This window comes from Carassius carassius, chromosome 2 (assembly GCF_963082965.1).
Source record: "Carassius carassius chromosome 2, fCarCar2.1, whole genome shotgun sequence".
NCBI classification, from domain to species: Eukaryota; Metazoa; Chordata; class Actinopteri; order Cypriniformes; family Cyprinidae; genus Carassius; species Carassius carassius.
The window spans coordinates 48771103-48792557 of NC_081756.1; the positions used below are offsets into that span (position 1 = coordinate 48771103).

The 21455-nt window shown below is 37.0% G+C and overlaps 1 protein-coding gene across 1 annotated transcript in view; it reads left to right on the forward strand.

Annotated features, from left to right (window-relative positions):
* LOC132111366 (phospholipid-transporting ATPase ABCA1) overlaps positions 1–21455 on the forward strand; it is a 143008-nt gene that overhangs the window by 117507 nt on the left and 4046 nt on the right. Inside the window, exons 47-48 of the mRNA XM_059518590.1 lie at positions 9156–9259; positions 10271–10363. Of these exons, the coding sequence (XP_059374573.1) occupies positions 9156–9259; positions 10271–10363 (197 nt within the window). The remainder of the gene's footprint in view (positions 1–9155; positions 9260–10270; positions 10364–21455) is intronic.

Sequence of the window (21455 nt, forward strand, 5' to 3'; positions counted from 1 at the left end):
AAAATTCAAAGTTTGACATGAGTTTAATGATAAAGATGCAATACTCTCTAAACAGTGTGTATATATATATATGTACACACACACACACATATATATATATATATATATATATAGTTTTTTTATTTTTTATTTTTTTTCAGTCATTTGTTATTTACTGGGTAATGATTTTTAAACTCTCTCTACAAACATAAACTCAATTTGATTTCTTCAGCTCAAAGGCCTTCATCAGACAGCTGGCCGAAAACATTGTTTTAAAGAAGTCAAGTTTATGTGTGTACAGTCGTGGCCAAAAGTTTTGAGAATTACATAAATATTGGAAATTGGAAAGGTTTCTGCTTAAGTTTTTAGAATAGCAATTTGCATATACTCCAGATTGTTATGAAGAGTGATCAGATGAATTTCACAGTCCTTCTTTGCCATAAAAATGAACTTAATCCCAAAAAAACATTTCCACTGCATTTCATTGCTGTCATTAAAGGACCTGCTGAGATCATTTTAGTAATCGTCTTGTTAACTCAGGTGAGAATGTTGACGAGCACAAGGCTGGAGATCATTATGTCAGGCTGATTGGGTTAGAATGGCAGACTTGACATGTTAAAAGGAGGGTGATGCTTGAAATCATTGTTCTTCCATTGTTAACCATGGTGACCTGCAAAGAAACGCATGCAGCCATCATTGCGTTGCATAAAAATGGCTTCACAGGCAAGGATATTGTGGCTACTAGGATTGCACCTAAATCAACAATTTATAGGATCATCAAGAACTTCAAGGAAAGAGGTCAATTCTTGAAGGCTTCAGGACGTCCAAGAAAGTCCAGCAAGCGCCAGGATCGTCTCCTAAAGAGGATTCAGCTGTGGGATCGGAGTGCCACCAGTGCAGAGCTTGCTCAGGAATGGCAGCAGGCAGGTGTGAGCGCATCTGCATGCACAGTGAGGCCAAGACTTTTGGAAGATGGCCTGGTGTCAAGAAGGGCAGCAAAGAAGCCACTTCTCTCCAAAAAACATCAGGGACAGATTGATCTTCTGCAGAAAGTATAGTGAATGGACTGCTGAGGACTGGGGCAAAGTCATATTCTCCAGTGAAGCCCCTTTCCGATTGTTTGGGGCATCTGGAAAAAGGCTTGTCCGGAGAAGAAAAGGTGAGCGCTACCATCAGTCCTGTGTCATGCCAACAGTAAAGCATCCTGACACCATTCATATGTGGGGTTGCTTCTCATCCAAGGGAGTGGGCTCACTCACAATTCTGCCCAAAAACACAGCCATGAATAAAGAATGGTACCAAAACACCCTCCAACAGCAACTTCTTCCAACAATCCAACAACAGTTTGGTGAAGAACAATGCATTTTCCAGCACGATGGAGCACCGTGCCATAAGGCAAAAGTGATAACTAAGTGGCTCGGGGACCAGAATGTTGAAATTTTGGGTCCATGGCCTGGAAACTCCCCAGATCTTAATCCCATTGAGAACTTGTGGTCAATCCTCAAGAGGCGGGTGGACAAACAAAAACCCACTAAATCTGACAAACTCCAAGAAGTGATTATGAAAGAATGGGATGCTATCAGTCAGGATTTGGCCCAGAAGTTGATTGAGAGCATGCCCAGTCGAATTGCAGAGGTCCTGAAAAAGAAGGGCCAACACTGCAAATACTGACTCTTTGCATAAATGTCATGTAATTGTCGATAAAAACCTTTGAAACGTATGAAGTGCTTGTAATTATATTTCAGTACATCACAGAAACAACTGAAACAAAGATCTAAAAGCAGTTTAGCAGCAAACTTTTTGAAAACTAATATTTATGTAATTCTCAAAACTTTTGGCCACGACTGTAGAGTGTTGCAGTTTTATCTCTAGTTTGACTTTTTTTTTTTATCTCCTCTGAGCATCTGATTTTCAGTTTTTGGTTTAATGAACACGGCAAGTGATAAAATGTCTAAGTACCTGTCTGAAAGCTGATCTGGGGCCTCATTTATAAACGTTGCGTACGCACAAAAGAAGGCGTACGCCACTCTCTACGCAATAATTGATATTTATAAAAAGCAAACTTGACGGGAAAATGTGCGGTCCTTCACGCAAGCTCTGACCCAGGCGTACGCACAAAAACGGGTGAAATGAGAAATGGCGACACCGTCGGCAGATGGAAGAAACACGTGAAAGTGAAAATGACAATACTGCCTCTCATAAATAACATGAAGACTTCATAAGGCAAGTCTTACAATTAACAGCCTACACGAACACCCGTTTGATAGATCAGCAGTGAAACAAACAAAAAAATCAAACGAAAATTACAAAAGAAATTCAAATGAACACATATTTGCAAAAAGAAAAGTGAAATATGTTCTGCAATAATATTGGCATGTTGTGCAATTCATCCTCATAAATAATATAGTTAACAGAACGAAATAATGTACAAAACTGATATTCTCGTCAATGTGTCCGTTTGGCGGAGCAGATATAGATGCAATTAGATAGACAGATAGATAGATAATTAAGGAGATATATAGATAGATAAATAAATAGATAGATGTATTAATTGTCCACTGGGGAAAGTTGTTTTCATAGTAAAACATTTCTTAATAAGCTACGGAATTATGGTATTCATGCATATGCCTTTAGTTTGTTTTATTTTTGATAAAACAATGTATGGCGTATGTCTCAACCATTCAGAAAGCAACAATAAATTACATTTGCGCTAAACAATTTCCCATTTCCACGTCGATTATTACCGACATCTGTAGCTTGTCAGATGCAAGATGGGTCAGCTCCGGTGTCCCCTTTCCCCCACCCGTGGCAGACACACTCTGGCGATGGAGCGCTAGACGTTTTTTTGCCTCGACTTTGATGTCCGACCATTTCTTTTTTATTTCGGCCACGGTCCGAGGTTGTGAGGCTACAGCAATTACGGCGTCTGCCACCGTTTGCCACTCAAGTGCCTTTTTGGCATTAGTAGCTAATACCCACACTGTGCCCTCCAAACAACATTTTTCTCCTCTTTTCCACCTCGCCAACGATAACTTCTACTTCACATTGAGTGAAGTTACGTTTTTTTGATTTCCTCTCTGTGTTTGCCATGATTTCGCAATCAATGAATATTAACTTGTGGGCGTTTCACGGACTATTTATGGGCAACTATGGGCGTGTCATGAAGCTGCAAAAGCTGCGCTACATTTAGAATTGATTGTGATTTATTAAGGGAAAATGCGTAGGATGTGCGTGCGCACTGTTTTATAAATCTGAATATTTCTGTGCGTACGCACATCCTATGTTTCATCCGTACGCCACTTCTGACGCAAATCCTACGCAAAGTTTTTATAAATGAGGCCCCTGGTGTCTGAGCAAAATCAGACTCAAAAATGATGTCAGGATTCATTAATTAATTTTTTTTTTTCTTCTGCTGCTTCTTTTCAGAGGCCAGTAATTAAAACGTACATACAACAGCAAACAACAGCAACAACAAAATTAATGAATAAGCAAACAAACAAATACCTGTCTTTTAATGCAGTACAGTACAACAATGAAAGCTTCAGCTATTAACGAGATATGAAAATGTGATGCCCATTAGCAGTTTGTGTTGATTGTTCTTTCGCACTGATTAATGTTTCTTCACACCTACAGAAATAATTATATGATTCTGGAGGTTCAGGCGCTTTTCAGTTTGGATGGTGTGAGTGCTAACAGTGCAAACACATCTAACAGCAGACGATGAATAAAACAAACCTGCACATCGAGACCGATCTGAGCTCCAAACTGAAGGCTGCTTCTGCTCTGATCAGACAATACAGCGCTGTCGGTTCAACACTACGTCTGAACTGTTAAATGCAGACACAATAAATGCAGCATCTGTATTATTGGTAAATTTGCAATGCAATTATCTTAGTTGCATGTACAAAATACCTTAGTATTGTGCAGTGATGATAGAGTACATAACAATTCAGTTTATGGCAGCTTCATAAACTGAATAAAAACATAAAAACACACCCAGATCCCATTCTTTATTCATTATTTTGTAAATTATAAATTTTATGCAGAAAAGGTAAATCACAATTCTGTGCCAACCAAAGTAAATTGAACCAGGGTTATTAGAGTTAACTAAAAATACAATTATTAACTCTTCAAATTACATTTAACTGAAATTACAAAGTACTTTGTACAAAAACTTGTTTTAGTAGTCGATGTACTAAAATAAGTAAAGCTAAAACTGAAATAATAATTAATAAAACAGTAGTATTTTATATTGTTAAGACACTATTATAGCTTTTAATTAATATTTGAATGTTTTTTCTGTTTTCATTCAAGTTGATTTTGTATTTTTTTTGTCGTATTTAATTTTAAAAAAAAGTCTACGTAGTTTTTATTTTACTTATTTTAGTACATTAAATTACAGTACATGAATATAAGAATGTTTTTTGTTAACAATAACAACCCTGATTTAAACTGATTTATATATATATATATATATATATATATATATATATATATATATATATATATATATATATATATATATATAAATAAATAATAATAATAAAAGGACCAGCACACAACAAAATTACTAAAACTTTAACTAAAACTAAAACAAATAAAAGATAATACAAAAATTTTGTTTAGAATATTTTGAAAACTGTATACTATAAAACAACAGACTTGAGCACACTTGACGTTGTAATTGTGACTTTCCAACTATTAAAAAATGAGCTTCCCAGAATGAGAACAAGTAGTCAGAGACATATGCATATTATTAGAAAGCTCTGATCTGATTGGCTGTGGTATAAAATGGGTGGAGCCTGTTTGTGAATTCCCGTGCCAGAACATTTCAAACTCCACAAATAATAATAAATGCATGCGATTAAACAAAAGTCAGTCTCTTCTGATTTGCACTTGTGCGTCTCCTTGCATTCATTTGTGGATTTAAAACTATTCTCAACCATTACCTGACACCTGGGAGAAAACGTTAATGAAAATATGATTTGACCTTTATGAACTGCATTATTAATAATTTGTGCCTAGTCTTTAAAGGGATGTTTTTCTTTGAGATGTAGCTAGGGCCAGTTTTATTCTCAAAGTACAACTGACACACACACACACAGATGAGAGAACGTCCTTGAGGATTAAGGATAAAATGAACAGCCGAACAGTGATAGAAAAGATTAAAGAAGAAAAGAACACAGGACTCGAGGTCACTCGCGGGACATTTTTCATGTATTTCCAGCCAGATTTAGCATTCGGTGCACACACACGCCTCTGTTTGCTGGCATTAAAATCTCATTCCGCCTGACAAAGACTCATACGAAGTAATCCGCGATCATAACCCACGGAATAACTCCTGATTGGCTCTCTGCGGATGCTAATTAAAGGCAGCATTACGAGGCAGGTGCTCACAGCGTGTCCGTCCCGCTCCGAATAAGTGCAGAGGACAGAAGGATCGTCATGTAGTGATTCTGTCATACAGGGTCAAAGGTCACATGTCATCCATTTACTTAATATATAGTATGCATACTGTGTAAAGTATGCAAATCTGACCTAGTATACGTGCAAAACAATCACGTATTTATGAGATTAGACACTCCCTAATTTATGAATGTAGCATAATGAGGTCATTTGACTGCGCAGGGCTGTAGCATAAAGCTATTTACAGTGGTGTATAACGTACCTGAAAGTCATACTCAAGTAAAAGTACAGATATCTTACCAGAAAATGACTTTGGATTGAAGTTGAATTCACCGTTTAGAATATTCCTTGAGCAAAAGACTTATAGTATGTGATATTATTGTACTTAAGTATGAAAAGTATTGTTTAAATCTTTAAAATACTTGAGTATTCAAAGTAAAAGTAAATGCAAAATGGATCAGAGACACAAAACAGTGCTGTGATCATTGTTTTATATAGTGATGGGAAGGTTGGGTCATTTTACCGACTCAGACCTTTGAATCTTTTTCAGCAAAATGAACAAATCTTTAATCGAGTCATTTAGTTTCATTATGTTAATTTTTATAAAATTATAATTAAAATGTTACGTGTTACTTCCCTAACATGTCTACTAGTAGCAAACGTTGATCACACAACAAACAATACAAAACTATAATGCTATAAGAAACAGAAAAGATTAATTAATTGTTTATTTGGGTCTTCAGTGATTAGTTCACCTCACCTCTTATCTGACAAGTCTTCGGGTTTGAGCAAGCGGCAACCTTCCACTCTCTCTCTTGAAACCAGCACATAAGTGACTAAAACTGCAATTCATCGACTGGCCACTGGAGGCTGGCTAAAATGCCCAACATTACAGCAGAAAATTTTTTTTTTTTTTTATAACTCATCCGTTTAAATTATATTAAGCCCCTAAAGTTATGCATAATTAAGGGCGTGGCCACTTGAGTGACAGGTGGTGTGCCGATGCTAACAGTGCTAGGTGGGCGTGGCTTCACCAACCAGCTCCCGCCCTTTTGCCCATTTTCGCTTATCTGGGAGTGACGCACGGTGACGCGCTGCCAAGATGGCGACGGCCGCCTCTGCCCACTTTTGGCTTTAAAAACGCATTTCGGAAACCAATGGGTGACGTCACGGACACTACGTCCATGTTTTTATACAGTTTATGGGTTTGAGTCGTTCTTTCATCACATGACAGACCCGTAAGCTTTTACCATAGACTATATAAAAGAAGTTACCCTGGTAGCAAATCTGTGTGTATATTTTTGTCTTTATGATTTTTAGTGTACTGCCTTAATGTTTTAACTGTAGCTTTTTACTTCTTACAGTTTATAAATGTGTGAATTTCTGTCATGATGGTTATTTTCCATACACTGAATGTTGTAACAAAGGTAATAAAGAGTTGGTTGTTATTTATTATTAAGTCTCTTTCCGGCTCAGACTGCACTGGTTACGCTTAAGGGTCTGTCATGTGATGAATGAACGACTCGAAAAAACAGAAGACTCCAGAGATAAACTAATCAGTTCTCTTTCCGGCTCATGACTGCATTGACTGAAACAGGTGAACTACTGGATTAATTCCAGTACAGAACCAATGCGAGACTGGACGAATCACTCCCCAAGATGACTCATTCTTCATGAGCCACATTAAAGATTCGTTCAAAACGAACGAATCGTTCAAGAAAGACCCATCACTAGTTTGTAACTATTTTCGTTGGCAAAATTGAGCAAAAACAAGCAATATTATGTCTAAAATGTAAGTCACTTATGGCTTTAATGAACTTGTATAAAATGATTGTTAAATGTGTCCATGCATCTGTAGAAAAACTGTATTTTTTATGTGATATAGATTAAGTTAACTAGGCCTACATTAAATTATATAAAGACAAATAGCATACAGAAGCATTTTTGCCATCTACAATATAGAATGCCTGGAATTTTGAGTTTTAATCAGTGTTGGGTAAGTTACTCAAAAAAAGTAATCCACTACAAATTACTAATTACTGCTCTAAAATTGTAATTTGATTACATTACTGATTACTGCATGTAAAAAGTAATCAGATTACTAATTACTTTACTTTCAAGTTACTTTGAAAACATATTAAACCTAAAAGAAAACACTACAAACAAATTGAAACTCAGTTATTTCCGTAATTTAATATTGACTGAAAAATAATACAGAAATATGAAAACAGCAACTTGACTTAAAGATCCAATGCATTTCTATAACTTAACATTCTTAACATAAACTTGCCTAACAATGAAAACTGTAGTCTTTTTAAATGTGTCTACAGTATGTCTCAACTACAACATTCCTTGCTGCGTGCAACATGCACTGTATGTGTGTGCTAGCTTGTACTAACTGTGTTTGTGTGCATTAAAGACAGGAAAAAATACTTTAAATTGATAACACTTGAAAAAAGTATTTGTAAAATAAAAAAATAAATAAAAAACATTGCATATTTGAATGCTGAAATGTAGTTGTTTTTCAACTACAAAGTGAAAGTTTATTCTACACTACAGGGTACTAATATGCAATTATGCATGCATCAAGTTTCTTTCTTGAAACTGTTACTTGTGTCATATTTGCAAATCTGTATCCGCATAGCATTTATCTAGATACCTTGCAAATGTCTTTCGGTCCTGCAAGGGTACAGAGCTGTCCGTCACGGGTATCATCGTAAGCAAGTCTCTAAATGACTGCGATTCCACAGTTGACAAGGGCAGCATTTCCTCCACCACATACGCTGCTACAGCTCTCTTTACCTGTCCAGAAGTTACCTTCCCTCCCGATCTTGAACAAAAATCCAATCTAGCTTGTTTAGACGAGGTTGCACTGCTCTCGTCTCGGGCGTGGGTAACATTATCCTCCTTGGCGACGAGTTTTGTCGTAGAATGCACTCTGTTCAAGTGCTTCAACAAATTGCTGGTCGAGTTAATAGTGGTAGAACGTTCTTTAGAAATTGCGCACAGTTTGCATTTAACAGTTATATTATTGTTTTTACGATCACAAAACTCAAAATAATGTTTATATTTCCACTCGAAGAAACAACCACCACACTTGTCGTCTCCGTCCATTTTAACAGCATGAGTTCTCCAGTAATTCATTAAAGCGCATGCTCAATAACTGACGCAGCCGCCCCAAAACGTGATTAGAAATGCATTTTATTTACTTTAATATTTTTTCTTACCAATACATTTGTAACGCAAGTAACTTAATTTTATTGACATCAGTAACTGTAATCAAATTACATTTATTTTAAATGTAATGAGTTACATTACTGCGTTGTCACGAAAAGTAATTAGAATACAGTAACGCGTTACTTTGTAACGCGTTATACCCAACTCTGGTTTTAATAGACTAATAAATTAATGTGTGTGCACTCTGTGTATGATTCGGTGATATAACACCAAAGATGTTTTTTATGAGTCTAACCTGCAAACGCCAGACCACTGATTCGCCAAACCTGTGTTCTTCTGACGGTTTTATAGTAAGTAACGAATATTCTTAGGGGAAATGTATCGGAGTAAAAGTATTACATTAGAAAATGTAGTGGAGTAAAAGTTGGCTGAAATATAAACACTCAAGTAAAGTACAGATACTTCTAAAAATAATTAAGTACTGCAACAAAGTATTTTTACTTCATTACATTACACCACTGGCTATTTGAGTTGTTTATCTTTGCTTTTATGAATATTGATACACATACTGCATACGCTCTGTGTGTGTGCAGGACGAGCCCACCACCGGTATGGACCCCAAGGCCCGCCGTTTTCTGTGGGACTGTATCCTCAGCGTGATTAAAGAGGGCAGATCTGTGATACTCACCTCTCACAGGTAACACATTCAGCCATCTAACTGGGACATTTCTGTACGGTATAACCTAATCATAACAGAAAACATGCATTTTTGCAATTTTAGTTTTTATAATTAATTATGCACAGTGTGGGATTTACTTAATTAAATTGCTAGTAAATTCACAAATAATAACATAGAATTAAACATGACATTTTTAAGTAGAAAGATGGATGGGCGGAGTATTTTCTTGCAAAATATAATCCAGTAATCTTCAATAAACTTTATTTACTACTTTGAAAAAAAAAAAGTACAGTGCATTATAATAATTTTTTTTGCAAACTGCAAAGAGGAGGTTTTGTTAGATAAAGCTCACGCTCACTTCTGGAACAAATTTGTCCCTATATATATATATATATATATATATATATATATATATATATATATATATATATATATATATATATATAAATGACTGACAACAAAATCACTAAAACTTAAACTAAAATTATATTATATTAAATTATATTATATTATATTATATTATATTATATTATATTATATTATATTATATTATATTTATATTTTACATTTTTGTTTTAATTTTAATTCAAGTTTTAATAATTTTGTTGTCAGTAATTTTTATTTATATATTTCTTTATTTAGTTTCATACATATGTTTATATGGTTTCAGTTTTCTTCTGCTAAATGCTCGAATGTAAATGTTATTGCATATTCCAGCTCTATATTTACTCCGATAATGACACAGTGTGTTGATTCCTGGCAACAAAACATCAATTTAGAGTTTTCCTGATGTAGGTTTGTCCCTCGGTTTGGCAGCAGATGAGTTTGTTTGTGTGGCTGCGCAGGTGAAAGGCTTTCATGAGTTTCATAATGAGTCTCATTTGAATGCGGCTTGAAGCGGATCCTGAGCGCTGGGGTTTCTGATGCTTTGAACGTGTTTCTCATGAGATTCACGCTGAGTAACGGCCAGAATTAGACCAAAACACTCTGTCCTAATGCTGCAAGTGTGTGTGTGTGTGTGTGTTTCAGCATGGAGGAGTGTGAAGCACTCTGCACCCGCATGGCCATCATGGTGAACGGACAGTTCAAATGCCTGGGCAGCATCCAGCACCTGAAGAGCAGGTGAGTGTGTGTGTGTGTGTGTGTGTGTGTATGTAATATATAACTATTTATTTATTTATTTCCACAATTTCACACATTGCATTTGTTGCTACATGTTGGGAGTAGCATATTACAAAAGTTTAAGAGACAAGTTACAAAATAAATTACCTTTTTTAGCAGCCAAGGACTACTACTATAGTACACACCACGGTTCAGAGTAACTGTAACGATAATAAACCTTTGTATTCATCCGGAAGAAGGAGGCGGGAACCGGCCGACAATCAAAACAACATTTTAATAATAACAAAATAAACACAAAACAGCGCACCAGCCCCTCACGGACGACTGGTGCGCACAAAATAAAACCAAAACCTAAAATAACGCCCAGGCCTGGTCCTCTCTCGTCCTTCACTGTCGTCGCTCCAGTTTTATATCCTTCCATCTCCTCCATGGGCCTCGAGACTGGTGGGTCGAACAGGTGTAGTTCATCTCCAATCACTCCACCGGCCTCGCTCCCATGTCCCTCGGCCCCGCCCCACTCGTCACATACCCCCATCGCCCCCGCAGGCCGGGGGGTACTCCCAAGACTGCGCTCTACTCCCCCCCCCCTCCCCGCTCACGGGGACCTGCGGGAACCTGGGGGTAGGACAGACGAGGCGTGAGAAAAGGAGATGGAAGGAGGAGCGACAGAGACGAGAGAGGGGAGTGAGAAAAAAAAAAAAAAATTCCGGTTCCCAGACGCACCGCTGCTCGGCCCTCCACCAGCTGGGCGATCTCCTCCGCGGTGCCTGGCGGTGGCACTGGACGGCCCTCGGCGGACGGCACGACACTCCTCCGCCGCCCGGTGGACGCCGACGGCTCCTCCGGTTTTGGGCAGCCGGCAGGAGTCCCCCGTTCCCTGCTCCTCCCCGTTCCGGCGGATGGCAGCAGGCTCCGGCCACCTGGCGAACGGCGCCGACTCCTCCACTCCCTCACGGACGGCAGCCGTCTCTCCACATCGTGGGCGGCCGGTAGCGAGCTCGCCCGTCCCCGGCAACTCGCTCCAGCCCACCGCCTCGAGCGTCCATGGCGGCACACTCCTCGCCAGCTCGATGGCACCGCGGATTCACTACAGCGGCGAGGGATCTTCAGCAGCGCGTCTCTCCTTCTCCCGGGCTTCGGCACCACTGTAACGATAATAAACCTTTGTATTCATCCGGAAGAAGGAGGCGGGAACCGGCGGACAATCAAAACAACATTTTAATAATAACAAAATTAACACAAAACAGCGCACCAGCCCCTCACGGACGACTGGTGCGCACAAAATAAAACCATAACCTAAAATAACGCCCAGGCCTGGTCCTCTCTTGTCCTTCACTGTCGTCGCTCCAGTTTTATATCCTTCCATCTCCTCCATGGGCATCGAGACCGGTGGGTCGAACAGGTGTAGTTCATCTCCAATCACTCCACCGGCCTCGCTCCCATGTCCCTCGGCCCCGCCCCACTCGTCACAGTAACCTTCCCAACAATTAGGAAAAACAATAGTGTTCTATTGTGAAAAAATTGACTCCCAAGAAGCAATAGCTTATAAATAGGGGTCCATTCCACCACCAGCACCACCCCACCCACCTGGCAAGGATTAAGTGAGCGGTCCAACTCATTCTTTAAATTATGGGTATGTAGAGTACAGTTACCTTAAGCAGACAAAAATTGACAGTCCCGATACCTTTGTACCTCAATTTTAAATGATCCTTATACTAAGAGAAAGGGGTTTAACTCTCAGCCGCAAATCCCTCAGGTTTTTATCTCTCCAGTAGTTGTTGCTTTAGTTTCTTTTTAAATATAGATAATGAAGCAGATTGTTTTAAATTAGTATCCAGCTCATTCCATAATCGTGGACCACTGTAACATACACTAAACTGTTAAGTTCCTACATTTACCTCTTAGGAGCAGCTTAGGTCTATTGTAGTGTGTGTGAGAAGATGTATGTAATGGAATGAGCTCACACAATCTAATGTTTAACCTGTTGACAACATTGTACGTTGTACATGCACTGTGATGAAAGTTACATTCAGGAAGCATTAGTAGGCCATGTCTCTGGAAGAGACCATTTGTGTGAGAGTTACGTGTGGGCCATGAAATAGCTCTTATGGCTTTCTTTTATAATATCAAGAGTTGCTCAATATAAGTAGGGTAAGTGTTATTCCAAATAATATTACAATAAATCAGATGAGGCTCAAACAGAATCCTATACAATGATAAAAGCACGTCTAATGGGAGCACATGTCTCACTTTAAAGAACAAACCCACAATTTTAGATAGTTTTTTAACCAGCTCTTTAATATTTTTCTTAAAGTTTATGAATTGATCTATATGTATTCCAAGAAATTTTATTGTGTCCACTCTTTGAATAGCTCTACCATCTATGTTAAAACTAATGTCCGATCACTGAACTTATGACTACTTGATCGAAAAACAATATAAAAGGTTTTACTAATGTTTAGCGATAGTTTATTACATTTTAATCAGGTATCTATTTCTGTTAGTCTGTCATTTAAGAGTTTTTCAAGATGATTCAAGGATTTGTGGGTCATCAGCAAAGAGTATTTTATGAACATCACATGAACAATGTACAAAATCGTTAATATAAGCAATGAACAAAAGAGGCCCCAGAATAGATCCCTGGGGAACCCCAGATACTATATTTTCCAATCCAGAATCAATACCATTTAAGGTCACATATTGCCGTCTTCAATAAACATAGTCACTGAACCACTGAAGAGCCTCACCCCTGACCCCGTAATGCGACAGTTTTCCAAGTAAGATTTGAAAATCAATCGTGTCGAATGCTTTTGAAAGGTCGAGAAAGACCCCAATACCGACTTATTTCTTTCAAAAGCGTCATTTATTTTCTCTACAAGATCTAAAATAGCCATACTTGTGCCGATATTCTTCCTAAAGCCATATTGTGAGGACACTAATATGTTATTTTTATTAAAGTAATACAAGTCGTGAATAAACCACCCTTTCTAATACTTTAGACAATGTTGGTAGAATTGATATGGGTCTATAGTTCTGAAAATCACTTTTATCCCCAGATTTGTATACTGGTATTATCTTTGCCACCTTAGTTTTTTAGGAACTATGCCATGCTGTAATGATAAATTAATTATATAGGCTAAAGGCTCAGCTATTTTATTCACTATAGCTTTGAGGATCATACTACAGATTCCAGATTTACTGCAGATTCCATCAGCATCAGCTGTGCAAGAGCATAAAATTTTATTAATAATGTTAGAAACTTCCATTTTACAGGTAGGTCTACAGTAACAAGAACTGGGATAATTATTTCTCAAGTATGTTCTATAATTGACACCCCCTGGTGGACCAAATTGTTGAGACAGTTTCTTTCCAACAGAGGCAACATATCTATTGAACAAATCTGGTAGTGAATCTTGTGTTGTAGAATTATTTGATTGGGTTGGCACAAAAGTGTCAGGGATGACTGAAGATATATTAGTACGGCCAAGTATCTCGTGTGTGTGTGTCTGTGTGTGTGTGTGTGTGTGTGTGTGAGAGAGAGAGAGAGAGAGAGAGAGAGAGAGAGACAGAGAGAGAGAGAGTGTGTTTAAAGAGTTTAAAGGTTTTGAAAAAAACAAACAATTACTTTTCTAATGATGCATAATTATTTATTTATTCTTTTCTTCAGCGTTATTTTTATCTTGTGTTCCTGTAAAACAAATATCTAAACGTCTTTCAAACAAGAACAAGACTCATTTCAGAGAAACTGGGAGAAAAATTGACTTTATTCAAGCTATCTCTAAACATAAGTCTTATTATTTTGCTTCTCAAGTGTGTTTATCCATTAATTTAATTTGTTCTCTATTACTATCACAGTAGTTTTACAGTATTTTTTTGTATTTTAGTCATTAATAGTTTGGGCCTACACTACCGTTCAAAATGTTGGGCGTCAGTAAGATCCTAGTAAGGTTTTTTTTTTTTTTTATTAATACTTTTATTCATCAAGGATGCAAGTGACCGTAAACTCATTTATAGTGTTACAAAAGATTTCTATTTCAAATAAATGCAGTTCTTCCTGAAAAATAAAGTCTATCACAGTTTCCAGCAAAATATGAAGAAGCACAGCTGTTTTCAATGTGTATCATAAAAGTTCATAAAACAGTTCATCCAAAAATTCAAATTGGCTGAATCTTAACTCACCCTCAGGTCATCCGAGATGGAGATGCGTTTTTTTCTTCATCAGATTTGGAGAAATGTAGCATTGCATCAGTGTCTCATCAATGGATGCTCTGCAGTGAATGGGTGCCATCAGAATGAGAGTCCAAACAGTTCATAAAAACTTCACAATAATCCACAGCACTCCAGCCCATCAGTTAACATCTGGAGATGACAAAAGCTGAAACAAATCCATCAAGACGTTTATACCTAAAATACTTTGTCTATTTCAGACCTTACATGTAATATGTGCCTGAATTTATCTGCTCTCTCTATCTATCTCTCTCTCTCTGCTGTAATGAATGATTGTGGAGGTGTGGGCATTAATGAGTGAAAAGGCAATTAAGAACAGCTCCGTTGATCGACCCTCCCCTCTCTCGCTCTCCTTTATCTTTTCTTGTTCATGCTGTCTAATGGAGCAGAGCAGTAGGACAAGATCTACAGCTCTCTTCGTCTGCGGGCCCTTCCTCGGTTTCCTCTCTCTTCACGTCGGTCCTCCTGCGGTGTGTTTCTGCTGCCATCTGTAGGACGGCATCTCTCACGCTGCGTTCACTTCCCTCACACACTCAGCAGGGAACACACTTCATGTCGTCAAACACAGGCCTCGCTCGAGTCACACAGACTGAAGGTTTGCGGTGCACAATCTGCTCATGGAAATAAACATACCTGGCTAGATTTGCTCTGAAGGGCATATAGGAATACATTACATCATATTTCCCAGAAGCATGTCGTGTTGTTGGTGTGCATGAGTTTTGATCTCTTGTATTGTCTCCACTCGTCCTGTGATTGATACGACTTTGTCTCCGCTGACATTTGAATGTTCATTCATCTTTATAGTGAGTGTGCACAGCTGCAGCCGTCAGAGGGAATGAGCTGTGCTCGTCGTGATTTCCTCAGACTCGGTTTTTAAATTTTGATAAAAAGTGTCACATGATCTTCAGAAATCATTCTTATATGCTGCTCAAGAAGCATTTCTGATTATTATCAATGATGAAAACAGTTGTGCTGCCCAGTGTTTTTGTGGAAACTGATATATGTTTAATTTTTCAGGATTCTTTGATGAATATAAAATTATAAAAAAGAACAGCATTTATTTTGAAATCGTAATCTTTTATAACACAATAAATGTGTTTACTATCACTTCCGATCAATTAAATACAATCTTGATTAATAAAATTTGTAATTATGTAAAAAACAAATAAAAAAATCAAACTTCTAAAAATGAATTTTTTTTAAAATTTACAATATAAATGTTTTTCATATCACATTTTCATATGTTTAAGATATTTTGTATATTTATATTTTTCAACTGCACTCTGTCAGTCTGTTTGAATGGCTTTAAGCAGGATAGACGGCAGTTTCGCTATATTTGCAGCCATTTCTGGTAATTATTAACACGTAATGTGCATTGATTGTGTATTGATATCTACGCTGACTACGCTTTATAATAACATTTAATTCTGGGAAGTTATAAAGAGGGCATTAATATGTTCTCATACTCCTTGGCAGTCAGTACCTCAAGTGTAACTTTTAATCAGTTAAATAATTGTTCTATATTTTAGTTCAGTTGTATTTTAGTTAATATTTTGAGGAGATTCTGGTACTAAATAATATGTGCAATGATTATGAACCTTGAAAGAGCATTTAAAATATAACATTTTCTGTTATGTTTGTTATTTATATTGCAGTTAGTGGAATATTTAGGGTTAAAATAGAGAATTTTTTTTTTTAATTCCAGTGCAAAGAGTCAAATTTGAGCCATTAGATGCCCGTAAGCCTGTTTAATAAATCTACATGTAATAGCTCTAAAGAATATAGCTGGTCATAATTGCTTACTTATTTTTATTTACTTATTTTTTTAGGTTTTGCATTTTTATGTTTCTTTTTTTTATATTTAGATATTATCAAACACTAGATTATTTTTAGTTTAGAATAAAAAATAATGTTAAATTGAAAAAGGTTTATTACTCTCATCCCAGTGTTATGATATTCACATAAGCATACAACATAAGTGAGTAATAATAAAGGCAAGCTAATACGGCAATTAATGCAATACACACGTTTAAAATAATGTTTTAAAAACAAGATATTTTGAAGAATTTGTTTAACCGAACAGTTGAACTCCATAGGTATGGGGAAAAATACTATGAAAGTCAATGGCTACCGTCAACTGTTTGGTTAAAAACATTCTTTAAAATATCTTCGTTAGTGTTCAGCAGAAGAAACAAACTCATACAGACTTGGAACGATTTGAGGGTGAGTGAAGAAGGACGTCATTTTATTTCTGGCTCAGCCTTTTCTTTAAAATGGCCAAATTTTGTAAGTTCACTTCAAAGCAAGTAATGAAGCGCAAGTCACTCACACGCCTGCCATTATCATTGTGTGCTTTTATTATTCTGAGAGCAGGCGGTTACTCTGATCAAATCATATTAAGTGTTTATAGACACAAACCATTAAATAAACACACACACACACACATGTGACAAAGACACAACAGTGTGAGAACACACTCACTTACTCATTCACACACACACACACACATATCTTATTGTGTGAGTTTTGAATCTAATTCACTCAGAGTCTGTGTATATGTGTGTGTGTGTGTGTGTGTGTGTGAGTGAGTGAGTGAGTGTGTGTGTGTGTGTGTGTGTGTGTGTGAGTGAGTGTGTTTTCACACTTTTGTGTCTTTGTTCTTTTAACAAGAAGTATAAAATCACTAGAGAGCTTCTAATGTACATCAGAAATGTTGCGAGTGGAGGGAGTTTTTATTAGACAGCTAGATTTCGCAGCAATCTACTGCTGCACACTTTACACAGACAATAAATCTGGTTCTTTTCACACATCCACTGTTTAGAAGGAAGACAATACAGAGACGCCATTTATCTCTGCTGCTTTAGATCTGCATGCATGGCATTCAAACCTGCATGACTGTATTTCTATCAAGGTCTTTTTTTTAACTGAAGTCTTTTTCTATCACAAAATAAAAAGAAAAAAAGTAATTGTTACTTCTTATTTCACAATTCTGACTTTATTTCTTGCAAATCTGAGTTTGTATCTAGCATTTTTGAGAACATCTATTCAATTCAAGTTTCAATTCAATTCAAGTTTATTTGTATAGCGCTTTTTACAATACAAATCGTTACAAAGCAACTTTACAGAAAATTATGTTTCTACAATATTTAGTAGTAGCTAGTAGTTTGTGCACGTTTGACAGGATTTTAGAAAAATAAAAATAATAATAATAATAATACAAGACGTAGTCAGCTAGATGATGAACTATCAATATTATTAATTAATAGTAATTATAGGATGCAGTCACACATGTAGCAATAATTGTTAGTTCTGTTTGTTGATTCAAGGTTAGCATCATCTGGGGTCCTCTGAGGGTCAGCATCATCTCTTCTCAGGTGTTCTGGATGCAGACTGGAGCTTGTGTAAATCCTAGTTACAAAACATAGAAACAAAATAGAGACATCATTAGCATAGCTGCTGATCCAACAAAGTAAAATTAGTTTAACCCAAGCTAAAGAATAAAAATGCAGATGCAACTACACTCACAATTTAAGAGATACATTATTCGAATGCTTGGCGAAAGAGATGTGTTTTTAATCTAGATTTAAACAGAGAGAGTGTGTCTGAACCCCGAACATTATCAGGAAGGCTATTCCAGAGTTTGGGAGCCAAATGTGAAAAAGCTCTACCTCCTTTAGTGGACTTTGATATCCTAGGAGCTACCAAAAGTCCAGCGTTTTGTGACCTTAGGGTGCGTGATGGGTTGTAGCGTGGTAGAAGGCTAGTTAGGTACGCAGGAGCTAAACCATTTAGGGCCTTATAGGTAAGTAATGATAATTTGTAACTGATACGGAACTTAATAGGTAGCCAGTGCAGAGACTGTAAAATTGGGGTAATATGATCATATTTTCTTGACCTGGTAAGGACTCTAGCTGCTGCATTTTGGACGACCTGTAGCTTGTTTATTGACGAAGCAGGACAACCACCTAGAAGTCCATTACAATAGTCCAGTCTAGAGGTCATGAAAGCATGAACTAGCTTTTCTGCATCAGAAACAGATAACATGTTTCGTAGCTTGGCAATGTTTCTAAGATGGAAGAATGCGGTTTTTGTAACATTGGAAATATGATTTTCAAAAGTCAAATTGCTGTCCAATATAACACCCAGATTTCTGACTGTAGAGGAAGTAACAGTACATCCGTCTAGTTGCAGATTGTAATCTACAAGATTCTGTGTGGTGTTTTTTGGTCCAATAATTAATATATCTGTCTTATCCAAATTTAATTGGAGAAAATTATTTGTCATCCAATCTTTTACATTTTTAACACACTCTGTTAGCTTAGATAATTGGGAAGTTTCATCTGGTCTCGTTGAGATATATAGCTGAGTATCATCAGCATAACAGTGGAAGCTAATTCCGTATTTTCTAATAATATTACCAAGGGGCAACATGTATATTGAAAATAGAAGGGGACCTAGGACGGATCCTTGTGGCACTCCATATTTTACTGATGATAAATGAGATGACACCCCATTTAAGTAAACAAAATGGTAGCGATCGGACAGGTAGGATCTAAACCATCTTAGAGCCTGCCCTTGAATACCTGCATAGTTTTGTAATCGATCTATGAGTATGTCATGATCTATGGTGTCGAACGCAGCACTAAGATCAAGTAAGACTAGAAATGAGATGCAGCCTTGATCTGACGCAAGAAGCAGGTCATTTGTAATTTTAACAAGTGCAGTTTCTGTGCTATGGTGGGGCCTAAAACCTGACTGAAATTCTTCATACAGATCATTTTTATGCAGGAAGGTGCTCAATTGAGCAGACACAACTTTTTCTAAAATTTTAGACATAAATGGAAGATTTGAAATAGGCCTATAATTTGCCAGTACACTAGGATCTAGTTTTGGTTTCTTAATAAGAGGCTTGATAACCGCCAGCAATGGTTTTGGGACGTGACCTAAAGATAACGACGAGTTAATGATATTGAGAAGCGGTTCTTCGGCTACAGGTAACAGCTCTTTTAGTAATTTAGTGGGTACAGGATCTAATAAACATGTTGTTGGTTTAGATACAGTAATAAGTTTATTTAGCTCTTCCTGTCCTATATTTGTAAAGCACTGCAGTTTATCTTTGGGTGCGATGGATGAAACTGAAGTGTTAGATGCTGTAGAATCTACATTCACTATTGTATTTCTAATGTTATCTATTTTATCAGTGAAGAAATTCATAAAGTCATTACTATTTAACGTTGGTGGAATATTTGAATCAGGTGGCATCTGGTAATTTGTTAATTTAGCCACTGTGCTAAATAAAAACCTTGGATTGTTTTGGTTATTTTCAATGAGTTTGTGGATATGCTCTGCCCTAGCAGTTTTTAGAGCCTGTCTATAGCTGGACATACTGTTTTTCCATGCAATTTTAAAAACTTCCAAGTTAGTTTTTCTCCATTTGCGTTCAAGACTACGAGTTACTTTCTTGAGAGAGTGAGTATTACTGTTATACCATGGCACAGTACGTTTTTCTCTAACCTTTTTCAATTTAATGGGGGCAACAGCTTCTAATGTATTAGAGAAAATAGTGCCCATGTTGTCAGTAATTTCGTCTAATTCATGTGTATTTTTGGGTACAAATAGCAGTTGAGATAGATCAGGCAGGTTATTTGCGAATCTGTCTTTGGTGGCTGGAACAATAGTTCTGCCCAGACGGTAACGCTGAGACATATAGTTAATATCAGTTATACGCAGCATGCACGATACAAGGAAATGGTCTGTAATATCATCACATTGGGGTACAATATCTATAGCAGTAAGATCGATTCCATGCGATATAATTAGATCTAGTGTATGATTAAAACGATGAGTGGGCCCGGTGACATTTTGCTTGACTCCAAAGGAGTTTATTAGGTCAGTAAACGCAAATCCTAATGCATCATTTGTATTATCAACGTGAATATTAAAATCTCCCATGATTAGCGCCTTATCAACTGTAACTAGAAGGTCTGAGAGGAAATCTGCAAATTCTTTTAGGAATTCTGTATACGGCCCTGGTGGTCTATACACAGTAGCCAGAGCAAGAGATACATTAGACTCAACAATAGCATAATTGTGGCTCAAACTTGTGAGAAAGTGAAATTTGTTGAAAAAAGGTTAAAAAAAATGCGAGTTTATCTTGCAATTCATCTTTTTATTTTGTGAGACTATATCTTGCAGTTCTGACTTGTTTTCTCTCATTATTAGTTCTCTTTAGAGGCAGGATTGAGAGATGTAAGCTCAGAATTCATAGAATAAATATCAAAAGTGCAAGATGTTGAATCTGAATCCTGGAATAAAAGTCAGTTGTGTAAGATGTAAGCTCAGAAAAAGAAAAGTCAGAATTCTGAGTTTTTAAAGGGGTCATATGATGCAATTTCAAAGTTTCCTTTCTCTTTGGAGTGTTACAAGCTCTTGGTGCATAAAGAAGATCTGTGAAGTTCCAAAGACTAAAGTCTCAAATCCAAAGAGATATTCTTTATTAAAGTTGAAACTCGTCCACACCCCCTGAAACGGCTCGCTCTAACACGCCCCCACATCTCTACATCACTGTGGGAAGATTTGCATAACGCCTCCCAGATGTTTTATTCTCGTTGTAGTATTGTTGATGCCGCTGCCGCACAGCACACCTCGCTTTTTTCAGACTGATGAACCTTGTAAAAATCAATGTTTCAGAAGGCAGGGCATAGAGGAGAAACAATAATGTACAGTATGTGGAAAACAATGTGTTTTTTGAACCGTAGACCGCATGAACACATTTCATCACACCAAATACACAAAATAATGTTCTTTTTAGCAGCATCATATGAGCCCTTTAACACGCTTTTGACTATTTCTCACAATTTTGAGC